The sequence below is a fragment of the Neophocaena asiaeorientalis genome, unplaced genomic scaffold, assembly GCF_003031525.2.
Source record: "Neophocaena asiaeorientalis asiaeorientalis breed wild unplaced genomic scaffold, Neophocaena_asiaeorientalis_V1.1 scaffold134, whole genome shotgun sequence".
Classification (NCBI taxonomy): Eukaryota; Metazoa; Chordata; class Mammalia; order Artiodactyla; family Phocoenidae; genus Neophocaena; species Neophocaena asiaeorientalis.
The window spans coordinates 24,332,436-24,343,690 of record NW_020185339.1 but is presented as its reverse complement, the minus strand read 5'-3'; the positions used below and the strand labels follow the sequence as shown (position 1 = coordinate 24,343,690).

Below are 11,255 nucleotides of genomic sequence, written 5' to 3'. Positions count from 1 at the left end.
TATATATATATAATTTTTCTTTTTTAAGATTTTTTTGACATGGACCATTTTTAAAGTCTTTATTGAATTTGTTACAATATTGCTTCTGTTTTATGTTTTGGTCTTTTGGCTGCGAGGCATGTAGGATCTTAGCTCCCTGACCAGGGATTGAACCCGCATCCCCTGCATTGGAAGACGAAGTCTTAACCACTGGACTGCCAGGGAAGTCCCTGTTTATATACATTATTTCATTTTCACAACTCCATGAAGGATTATTCGTTTCACAGATGATGAGAAATTTAATAATTTGCCCAAAGTTACAATGTCAGTAAACTGCAGTAGAATTCGAATCCAGGCTGTGGGTTCCAAAGGCTGTGCTTTTTACACCACTATTCTGTATTGTGTTATAAGTGAAGAAGAATACCAGAAAGTTCAACCTCACTAGTAATCAAAGGAAATACAAATTAAAACATCATTTTTACCTATCAAAGCAGTAGAATTTTTAAAGATCAGAATACCAGTGCAGTCCAAGAAGTGATGAAACCAGTATATTCATATACTGTCAAAGGTAAAACCCTTCAGAAAGCAATGTGGGGGCTTCCCTGGTGGCGCAGTGGTTGAGAGTCCGCCTGCTGATGCAGGGGACACAGGTTCGTGCCCCGGTCCGGGAAGATCCCACATGCCACAGAGCGGCTGGGCCCGTGAGCCATGGCCACTGAGCCTGCGCGTCCGAAGCCTGTGCTCCGCAACGGGAGAGGCCACAACAGGGACAGGCCCGCGTACCGCAAAAAAAAAAAAAAAAATATCTGCCAGGTAGCATACTGTTGATAGCTTCTTGCCATCATGGAAAAGATCAGCATCTAAGATGTTCATCTTTTGTAAAATAAAAATGTGTAATTCAGCTTTGAGTTCTACAATTCTTTAAGTACTTTGACAGTGAACCTCTGCTCTCCGTTTCCATACGAAGTATCATAGATTCTTTTAAAATTCCACCAAAAAAAAAAAAAAAAAAAAAGAAAGCAAGCAAGCAATCTGGCTAACTAAGAGAGAGAGTATAAGGTAGTCCTAACATACAGCAGCATTTCCTAAATATTGTTATGTAATAAAACACTACTTCTGTAAGATATTGTAACACTACTTCTGTAAGGTTATTCCCAAAAAATTGTTAAATAAGTTTGAGAAATTCTGGGTTAAACATAGGAAAAAAATTTTTTGTTCTTATCAGCAAGACTTAAATGAGTTATGTTCTCGTTCATGTGAATATTCCAACGGAAATGTGGTTTACAGTGTTTCCCAAATTTATTTGACCACAGGAAGCTTATTTTTATTTTAGTTTTTTATTTTACAGCACATCTCACAGGACTACTAAGTGTTCTGAGAATCATACTTGGGGAAGTACAGCCATTCGGTATGATCCAAATTATGTTAAATAGATATGCTATATATATGCAGAGAAAGAAAAACTAAAAGGAAATGTAATTGTAGTTATCTTTGGGCTCTGCAATTACCAAATATGCATGGGACTTATATTTTATACTAGTTATGAAAATATTTTCCAAGTTTTCTACAATCAATATAAATTAATTTTATAATTACATAAAAATAAAAGTTTGTATCCTCCAATCCAGTAATTCGACTTTTGAGAAATCTGTCCTAACAAAATAACCCTAGGGCTTCCCTGGTGGCGCAGCAGTTGAGAGTCCGCCTGACAATGCAGGGGACACGGGTTCGAGCCCTGGTCTGGGAAGATCCCACATGCCGCGGAGCAACTAAGCCCGTGAGCCACAACTACTGAGCCTGCGCTCTAAAGCCCGCGAGCCACAACTACTAAGCCCATGTGCCGCAACTACTGAAGCCCGCATTCCTGGAGCCTATGCTCCGCAACAACAGAAGCCACTACAGTGAGAGGCTCGCGCACCACAACAAAGAGTAGCCCCCACTCGCTGCAACTAGGGAAAGCCCGCGCACAGCAACGAAGACCCAATGCAGCCAAAAATAAATTAATTAATTTTAAAAAAAGAGAAAATAACCCTAAATGCAGACAAAAATTTATGCACAAAAATATTCATAGAGTTCTTATAACAAAAATTCTGGAAACAATCTAGAAGTCCAATAACAGTAGAAAGGTAAGAGAGGGTGTATGCCCAAATAATAAAACACTCTGCCAGTATTTTAAAAGATGTTTTCAAAGAGTTTTTAATAGCAAAGAAGAATACTTATGTCGTGAGGTTAAATGAAAAGGCAACACATAAAAATGTAAATACCATCTGATTAAAAAATGTTTTAAAAATGCACAGAAAAATAGAGATCAGAAGGGTATATGCCAAATTGAACAGTGGACAAATTATATTGAACAAAAATTAAATAATTAAATTTGTACTTAAGGAGCAGTAATCTGGTAACAGTGTGTCAAATGAACTGAAACAGAGAGAGACAGAGGTAGGACAACTGTTTAGGAGGTCACAGCAATATTTGCAGGATAAAGGAAACTAGAATTTTATCAGGCACTTAGACTGATTCAAGTACTCTGCTTGATACCTTACACATGTAATCTATTCTAATCCATAATCTTTATAACAGTAATAATTACAGAACCATTTCTTGGGTACTTTCTATGCGCTGGACATGTACATTATTTCATTTAAATTTTAATCCTCACAATAATCCTATGTTGTAGGAGTTATTATTCCTATTTCATTGATGAGAAAACTAAACCTTGGATTCCCTAGGCTTAAAATTCCCAGGCCATGTAGCTAACAAGCATTGAAGATGGGAGAAGGGTAACAACAGCAGAAACAGAAAATGATACTTTGACAACTGGAGGGTTGGGGGTAGAAGAGGGAGTAAAAGTCAATGCAAAAACAACACCCCAGTTCATTTTGTTAATAACAACAAAAACACCTAGTGCTCTGATCTTGGTTTCCCACACCATTCTTAAGTAAAAGGAACAAGGGCTCCTTAGAGAAATAGCTGATTCTAGGACTGGGCCAGGAAATATGCAAGATGAGCCTGGAGCAGCTTCTAGTGCCAGAAAGTAAGAAAGAGCTAACAAAACAAAACAAACAAACAAAAAAAACCCTACACTGATGGGGATATGTCAAAGGGACACAGGGCCAACTAAAAGAGCTCCCAATGTTCAAAGCTGAAACATTTGAGCAATAAAATAAATAACCCGAAGTTCATATTGATACACATAACTGACCAAATAAATAAATGGCAGAAAAAAATAATAAATACATAAATAAATGGCAGAGAAGAGACAAATCTGTGCAAAAGAATTTCAAATGATGTGTATAAATACTCCATCCTTAAGGAAGGTAGCATAACTCCCCACTCTTTAAGTGTGGGCTGTGAATAGTGACTTTCTTAAGAGTACAAAATGGAAAGGAGAAGGGGAAAAAAGTAACTTTACAGTGGAGAAACTTTACAAACACTACCTCAGTCAGGAGATCATGGTAAATATCAAGAGTAAAAAAATCTTTGTGATACTATGTATCCTCAATACATAGTATATGTACTATGATGAAAACCTCACTTTACTTCTATGGTCCTCCCCTAAAAAACACATAACCCCAGTCTAATCATGAGACAAACATCAAATTCCAATAGAGGGGCATCCTACAAAAATAACTGACCAATACTCCTCAGAACTGTTAAAGTCATCCAAAACAAGGAAAGTCTGAGAAACTGTCACAGCCAATAGGAGTTTAAGGAGACATGAGAACTAAACTTAATATGGGATCCTGGAACAGAAAAAAAATTAGGTAAAAACTAAGGAAATCTGAATAATGTATGGACCTTAGTTAATAACAATGTATGAATATCGGTTCATTAATTGCAATAACGATACCATACTAACATAAGATGTTAATAACAGGGGAAACTGAGTTTAAGGTATATGGGAACTGTATCATTTTCTCAATTTTTCTATAAATCTAAAACTGTTCTAAAAAGTAAAGTCTATTTAAAATAAAGAAAGAGAGAAATGATGCAATAAGCTGATCTTGGGTTGGCTAGAACAATGGTGCCTTTAACAGAAATAAGGAAGGAAAAACTGATAACAATTATGGTCAGACTGGATTTAAGGTGTGACAGTATATCCAAGAATGAAAGCTACTCACCAAACATTTAGAACTGACAACTCAGGAGAGAGGCTAGTGCTAGAAAGAAACCATTTTGAAGAGTTAAGGAACAGGGAATTCCCGGCAGTCCAGTCCTTAGGATTCGGTGCTTTCACTGCTGTGGCCCAGGTTCAATCCCTAGTCAGGGAACTAAGATCCTGAAAGCCGCAAGGCCAGAAAAAAAAAGTTGAGGAACAAGTAAGCAGTGAGGAAATGGAAATAGTATGTGTGGACCTGATATTCAAGAAATCAGGCTATGAAGAGGAAAGAAACAGAAATAACAGACCTTGATTTCTCAATGAAACAGAAAATGAGGCCATCTGCCACAAGAAGGGGAATTAAAAGGGAAAGTCACCGAGAGCTGAGAAAGGTAAGGGAAATAGCCATGGTAGAATGTAAGCAAACCAACAAAGAATTGGAGAAAAGCTGTGATCTTGGCAGAAGTTAACATTAAGTTATATTATACTGAATGTGCTACTGTCTGTGCCTTTTCTCTAGCCATGTGCTGCGGCCTAGAAGCTGAAGCCAAGAAAACAGTAGATGGGTATGATTCAAGATAACAGAAGTGCTTGCTTAGTATTGAAGATCAAAATGAATGAGGAAAGCAATGAGGATAGTGACTGTTCACAGAGGTCTAGCAGGGTAGCATCAAAAGTAGTCATGAAGGGCTTCCCTGGTGGCGCAGTGGTTGAGAGTCTGCCTGCCGATGCAGGGGACCCGGGTTCGTGCCCCTGTCCGGGAAGATCCCACATGCCGCGGAGTGGCTGGGCCCGTGAGCCATGGCTGCTGAGCCTGCGCGTCCAAAGCCTGTGCTCCGCAACGGGAGAGACCACAACAGTGAGAGGCCCGCGAACCGCAAAAAAAAACAAACAAAAAAGTAGTCATGAAGATACTGGTAGACTCAATGAAATGGGAAAGGTCAAGGACCAGAGAACCTAAGGAGGGCAAAAAGCTGATTCTATGGGCATGTGGAAGTAAAAAAGGTGACTGGGTAAGGAAGCGAAAATAAGTGATGGGGAACACCTGAAGGGGGAAGCAGTGTCATAGGTGATGTCCTATGTGGTAGGATATGTAGTTCCAGATTGTAGTGATTCTAATGTGTGGCTGGTTTGAAAATTCAAAGGAAAGTTAATGGCCTCATGCTGAGGAACTATACAATAAGAGTATTCCAAAGATGCTGAAGACACTGAGAATGAGTGGAGACACTGAGAAACAGAATAAAAGAAAAGAAAAAAGAAAAAGATATGCTACATCAGGGTCCTTGTGGGCAGTGAATGGGCAGGTTTTAGAGAAAATTCTATAATTGCATGGCAGTACCTTCCATGAGACTTACAGTGACCGTGGTAGATCAATGATCTGGAAGTAGTAAGAGAAAGCAAAAAAGCAGTGTGATTCCTTCTCTTCCACACAGTCACAGAGTACAGAAGATACCTCTTGGTGGGAGGGTAGGGTGAGATGTGATATCTGGATGTCCGTTAAATCAGTTTAAAGAAAACGATTAAGAATAAAGAGAAGTGTACTGGACAATGAGTATCCAAAGCACACATTAAAAGAAGCAAACTGAAGAAGTACCTACTATGTAGAGAGCAAGAGAAGAGGTTGTACCACTTTGAAAGGTGAGGTTGCAGAGAAGTAGCAGAGACTTGGGTTGTCATTAGATACCATAGGAGAGGTGGATTGAGATGTAAGTAACATGGAAAACAAGCAAAGCAAGAGGCATAAAAGGTACATTTTAAAACAGACCGCATGTACCAAAGCACACACACACTGTCACTTCTACAGAATACACATACACAACGAGGGCTACAAAAAACAGTAATACTTTGCCTTGCACAGCGTTTTATAAATTGCTTTCACATATACTATCTTATTTGACTGTCACTGGGTAGATATACACATTTTTCTGAAGGTGGGGAAATTAGGATGGGCTACAGCCAAAATGAAAATCTTGATTTTCAGTTTTCAACACATAAACCTCACATACACAACAGATATTTCAGCATCTCAATCAGCCAGGTGGGAAAATCTTCTCTGATCAGAAGGCACAGTGGGTTCTGTAAACTTGTCACAGGCTTGAGAGGCCACTAGACACCTTCTTGTTCACCTTCTACCACCTTAGATCCCTCAACTCCCATCACCATCGCCAGAGAAGGTACAGAAGGGTGGTGCCATCAAGGAGAAAACTCTAGCTGAAAGTTGTATTAGGTCCCTCTTCCCTTCACACCTCTGTACCTCAGTGACCCAACAATGAAAATAAGGGAGAGTGGAAAAAAGAACTATGTAGCAATGAGGAGGTCTCCAACAAATATAGCTTCAAGAAAAAGAATTTAAACGGGGCTAGGGTAGGGCAGAAAGCAGGTACACTGAGAGATGGGGGAGGGGAGGGGAAGAGGGGGAGAGCAGGAATTGGAGGGAACTGAGAGTGTAGGAGTCCCCAAGCCTGAAAAACCCAAAAGAGATATGGCAGCTCCAACTTCTGGACGAAAGCTAAGGGCCCGTGAGGGTCCTGGAGCAAGGTCCAGCATTGAAGGACCCCACGGTTTGGGTGACCGGAAGCGAAGACCCCCCAAACACGAGACCAGAAGGGGGCGCAGGTGACACCCCGTAGGAGAGAATGAATGGGGAAGGCGGTCCGGAGGGCGGGGCAAAGGAGGGGCCCCGGGATGGGCGGGGCACAGACCCCTTTCCAAGTCCGAACCCCTACCCCGAGAGCCCGGGGAGAAGCAGCTCCACATCTCCCGCACTCACCGCCGGTCTCATCAGTTACATAGGGAGTCGCCATCTTGAAAACGCAAACCACTTCCGGCGTGAGCGGGCTGGGGTCCCGCCCCCCTCCCCACCGGAAGTGGAGTCCTGATCGTAGCAAGCCACCATTTTAGTCTTAAAGGAAGAGTGCACCATTTCATGGACAGCAGTGAAGGAGGAGGAATGGGGTAGAAGCTGAAGACTCTAAAAAATAAGAGCTGTGGGCTCTTTTACTGCCACTGATAGCATTAGTGAGCGCCTGCTGCGTATACAGCAGTTCTCTGGGCGCCGAGAGAAGTTCCGAGGCACAGCCCCTCTCCTCAAGGCACTCTTCGACTGTCTAGGACCTGCCGGAGAAAAGGGGGCAAGGCCCACCTGCATCCAGAAAGGGCGGGGGGCGGGGGGCGGCTAATAAATGAGGAAAAGAAGAATATTCAGGCCCTCGCCTTCATCCAGGTCCCAGAGCAGCTTGGGGACATAGGACGGGACAGGCAAACTCCGGGAACGCACTGGGGCGCACCAATGTTGGGGGCGAACGCAAGACCCCAACTAACCCTCTCTTAGAAGGTGGGGAGGTCGAAATCGCGTGCCGATTGCCCTTGGCCGCTCAGCTTAACCCTCTGGACGGAGACTCGAGAGAGGGGAGTGCAAGGCCGAAGGCGCTGCCGGTCGGTCACCTGTCCCCGCAGCCTCAGGGTTGCCGGCGGCTTCTACGGCTGAGGAGGCGCGGCGGGCCGGGCTGGGCGGGCAGCCCGGGCCTGGCCCTGCCCCTGGGGCGGCCCCAGGGACTCGGGCGGCGAAGTGATGACGGCCCAAGTCTGCTCTGGCCTTCGACCCGGGAGCCTTCTCGGGCTTCGCCCCAGGGTCAGAGGGCAAGGCGAAGGCTTCAGGGCGGACCCAGTCAGTATTCTAATTAACCTCATCCAAGTATCTGGGCGATGGGGATCGATATCGGGGCAACGCGCCAATAATTTGAGCCGTACAGTCACTCCCTTTGCAGCCCTACCCTGACCCGTGCCTCCCTATTCTTTAGAGGAACCCAAACGTTTTCCCTCCCCCGTTCTTTCAGCAGCTCTTGTTCCTTCTGGGCTAAGTCCTGCTAAACTCGTTTCCCTCACAGCTTGGGAGGGGCCGACTGCAAGTTCCTCTCCTCAGGTGTCTGCCCTGCCCTCTTCCTGCCCCCCCTCCATGTTGCTTTTTCCTCATCAACCCATTTACCTTCCTCCAAATCCCCCACTTTGGCTTAGGTTAATGTCCAACAGAACCAGTTAGTGACCACCTCCAACGCTAGGCTGCATGTCCCACTTAAAAAACAAACAAAAAACAGAGCAATGCCTGACTAGGAACTTAGTAAAGCTTTGAAATGAAGCTTCAGAAGTTTTATGGGGTCACAGTTTGGCTTCTCTTCCATACTCCACCTTCCTGAGTTCCACCAGAGGCCCAACTCAGAAGATCTCAAAAAGACTCATTTAAAAACTGATTTGCATTCAATACACTGTCATTGCAAATGTTCTAACACTGCCATCCTTCATCCCTGCTCTTCTTTCACCAGTTGTGCTTCAGCCCTGCTGGTCTAGTATCCTGTCCATAGCCTTGTTACTAAAGGTAAGAGTGAGCTGAAGCATCTAAAAACTAGAGGGATGTGTTGGTACTGACTGTACTACCTGAGGAGTACTAGTGGGCTAATCAAAGAACCTTTTTGCAAGAAGCAATCCTAAAGTGGCCCCTGTTGACCACCCTACCCTAGGCCCCCCACTATGCCTTCAGACATCCTGCCTCAGCTCTGGGGTTGACGGGAAGTGAAACTCAATTGTCTGCCTAGCAGACCTGCCTGGGACCCAGCCCTGAACCCCGGATGTGTCCCCCACCACCCTGAAGAGGAAGAGGGGAACGAAGAGGCTGGGGAGAACAAAGCTGTTGTTTTTTCCTTTCCCTTTGTTCATTGCGGTTTCTTTCTTTCTGATTTTTATGATGTGGTTGATTAAAGAAATGAGCACCTGGAACTGTAGGCATTAGACGCCTCCTCCTTAGATGTTTCTTGGCCTTTCTTCCTCCCACCCCCACCAATAACTGACTGGGGTATGATGGAGCACAGATCCGAAAGAAGATGCAAGCCTAGAGTATGACCGATTCCAACTTATTGCTTATTAGAGAGATCACCTCATGCCCCACTTTGAAGTCTCAAAAAATGTCTTAAAAGGAGCATCTTTAACGTCATGTAGGAACATAGCTGAGGATGACAGAGTGAAAAAACACAGGTCGTACATAGGGTGGTAGCACTGCAAGTGTTATTTGCAAGGAAAGCTGAGTGCCTTAAGGATTGGTATCATTCCAGGATTTCTAGATGAGGGGCTCAGGGGCAGAAAACTGATTGGAAGAGGAACTGGGGGACCTGTTCTTACTTATATTGTATGTTTGTTTAGGATAGCTTATACACATACCCACACAACCAAGCCACTGTTTGGTGCAGTCCTTAAGCTGGGCTATCTACGTCTTTGGCTGTCCTGCAGAACAAAGTACAGGACTTGGTGTGTAATAAACCTTCAAAAGTGCTTGGGGCTTCCCTGGTGGCACAGTGGTTAAAAATCCGCCTGCCAATGCAGGGGACACGGGTTCAAGCCCTGGTCCAGGAAGATCCCACATGCCGCAGAGCAACTAAGCCCGAGAGCCACAACTACTGAGCACACGTGCTACAACTGAGCCCGCATGCCACAACTACTGAAGCCCACATGCCTAGAGCCTGGCTCCGCAACAAGAGAAGCCCCGGCTCGCCACAACTAGAGGAAACCCACACACAGCAACCAAGACCCAATGCAGCCAAAAATAAATTTAAAAAATTTTTTAATTCAAAAAAAAAGTGCTTATGATTTAATGACTGAGGAGGTCATGTAGGAAGGGGAGATGAAGGATGGGGAGTGTCCTTGTCTTTTTAAGATTAGAGGGGAGACAGGAGCAGAGAAACAGGTCCTCTCCAACCGCTGCCTCATATCTCCAGTTCAGATGCAACAACGATACTCCAAACCCTGTTACTCAGCAGCTGTATTTCTGATAAAAATGGAGGATTCTCTTCCAACAAGTCTCAGAACAGTCAAGAACTGCTTAGACCCCTCTGTTTCCACTAGAGGGCCTCGTGTATTCATTCCTTCTCCTCTTCAACCTCCACCAAAAGTATGTATATATTACATTTGTGTTTGTATGTGTGTACACGTACAATATACACACAACACCCACATACACCCTTCCAATCAGAGCTCTCCCTCCCCCTCTCCACCACCAGGTGTATGAGGGAAGATTCCAGGAACTCAAGCCTTTGTTACTGTGCCCTACTTCAATGAAGGGTAGGAGGGGGTTAGACAGAGTTGGGGCGGGGCCAGGGAGCAGGATGCCTGGGTCTTCAGTTCCTACCAGTAAGTCCCTAGGCCTCAGTCTCTCTCCCTTACTCTACCAGCCTCGCCACCATCCATGCTGCCCCAAGAGCCTTAACTACAAACAGATTCCAGACAGGAGAAGCTGAAAGGATCTCCTTTCACCCCGACTGTTGGCCAGGGCCTTCCACAGCACCTGCCAAGGCCAGCAGGTAAAGTGGGAGGGTTAGGGCATGGAGAAAGGGTGGATTCAGACCAGAATGCTCTTTTTTTTTTTTTGCGGTACGTGGGCCTCTCACTGCTGTGGCCTCTCCCGTTGCGGAGCACAGGCTCCGGACGCGCAGGCTCAGCGGCCATGGCTCACGGGCCCAGCCGCTCCGCGGCATGCGGGATCCTCCCGTACCGGGTCACGAACACCGCGTCCCCTGCATCGGCAGGCGGACCCTCAACCACTGCGCCACCAGGGAAGCCCCCAGACCAGAATGCTCTTTGCACCTGAATCACAACCCCAGACTTAAGGGAAGAATCTGAGTCTTGAGAGAAGGAGGTGTCCTTAGCCTGGGGAAAACAAATCTGAGGCACCTGGGGTTTGGGTTTAACGGAGGTGAGGAACCTGGAGGCAAACATGGGCAGATTCTCTCAAGTAGTGTCAAGCAGTGTGGAGCCCATGGTGGCAGGGAGGTGTCTTGTCTTAGGGTGTGCAGTCTGGAACTCTGGCCTTGCTCCTGCGGAGCCTCCTGAGTGTGAATTCAATCCATGGTGGATGGATGGAAAGGAGCTGGGAAGTCCCCTGGTGGCAGCAGTTAGGAGAGGGTGAGAAGTTGGCTGGGTGGGCAACAGCCAAGCTGTCTCATCAGCGGCCCCGCCCCCTACCTTGGCCTCCCAGGGTTGGGATGCGGGGAGAGGCTGTGAGTGATCGGAAAGACAGATACAGAGCTGTTACCGGGGCGGGAAGATGAGCTGCGCAGGAATGTGGAGAAAGTGGCACAGACCAGAGCCCTGGAGATAATCGGGGGAGGGAGGAATCGGGTCTGGTGAACTAGAG

At 45.4% G+C, this 11,255-nt stretch overlaps 2 protein-coding genes across 3 annotated transcripts in view; one reads left to right on the top strand and one right to left on the bottom strand.

Annotated features, from left to right (window-relative positions):
- PYM1 (PYM1 exon junction complex associated factor) overlaps window positions 1-6,894 on the bottom strand; it is a 16,333-nt gene extending 9,439 nt beyond the window's left edge. Inside the window, exon 1 of the mRNA XM_024736367.1 lies at window positions 6,849-6,894. Within this exon, the coding sequence (XP_024592135.1) occupies window positions 6,849-6,882 (34 nt within the window). The 5' untranslated portion in view covers window positions 6,883-6,894. The remainder of the gene's footprint in view (window positions 1-6,848) is intronic.
- Window positions 6,895-10,252: 3,358 nt separating this feature from the next.
- DGKA (diacylglycerol kinase alpha) overlaps window positions 10,253-11,255 on the top strand; it is a 20,658-nt gene continuing 19,655 nt past the window's right edge. For both annotated transcript variants that reach the window (XM_024736586.1, XM_024736584.1), the window contains exon 1: window positions 10,253-10,422. The gene's annotated coding sequence lies outside the window, so the exon portion shown is untranslated. The remainder of the gene's footprint in view (window positions 10,423-11,255) is intronic.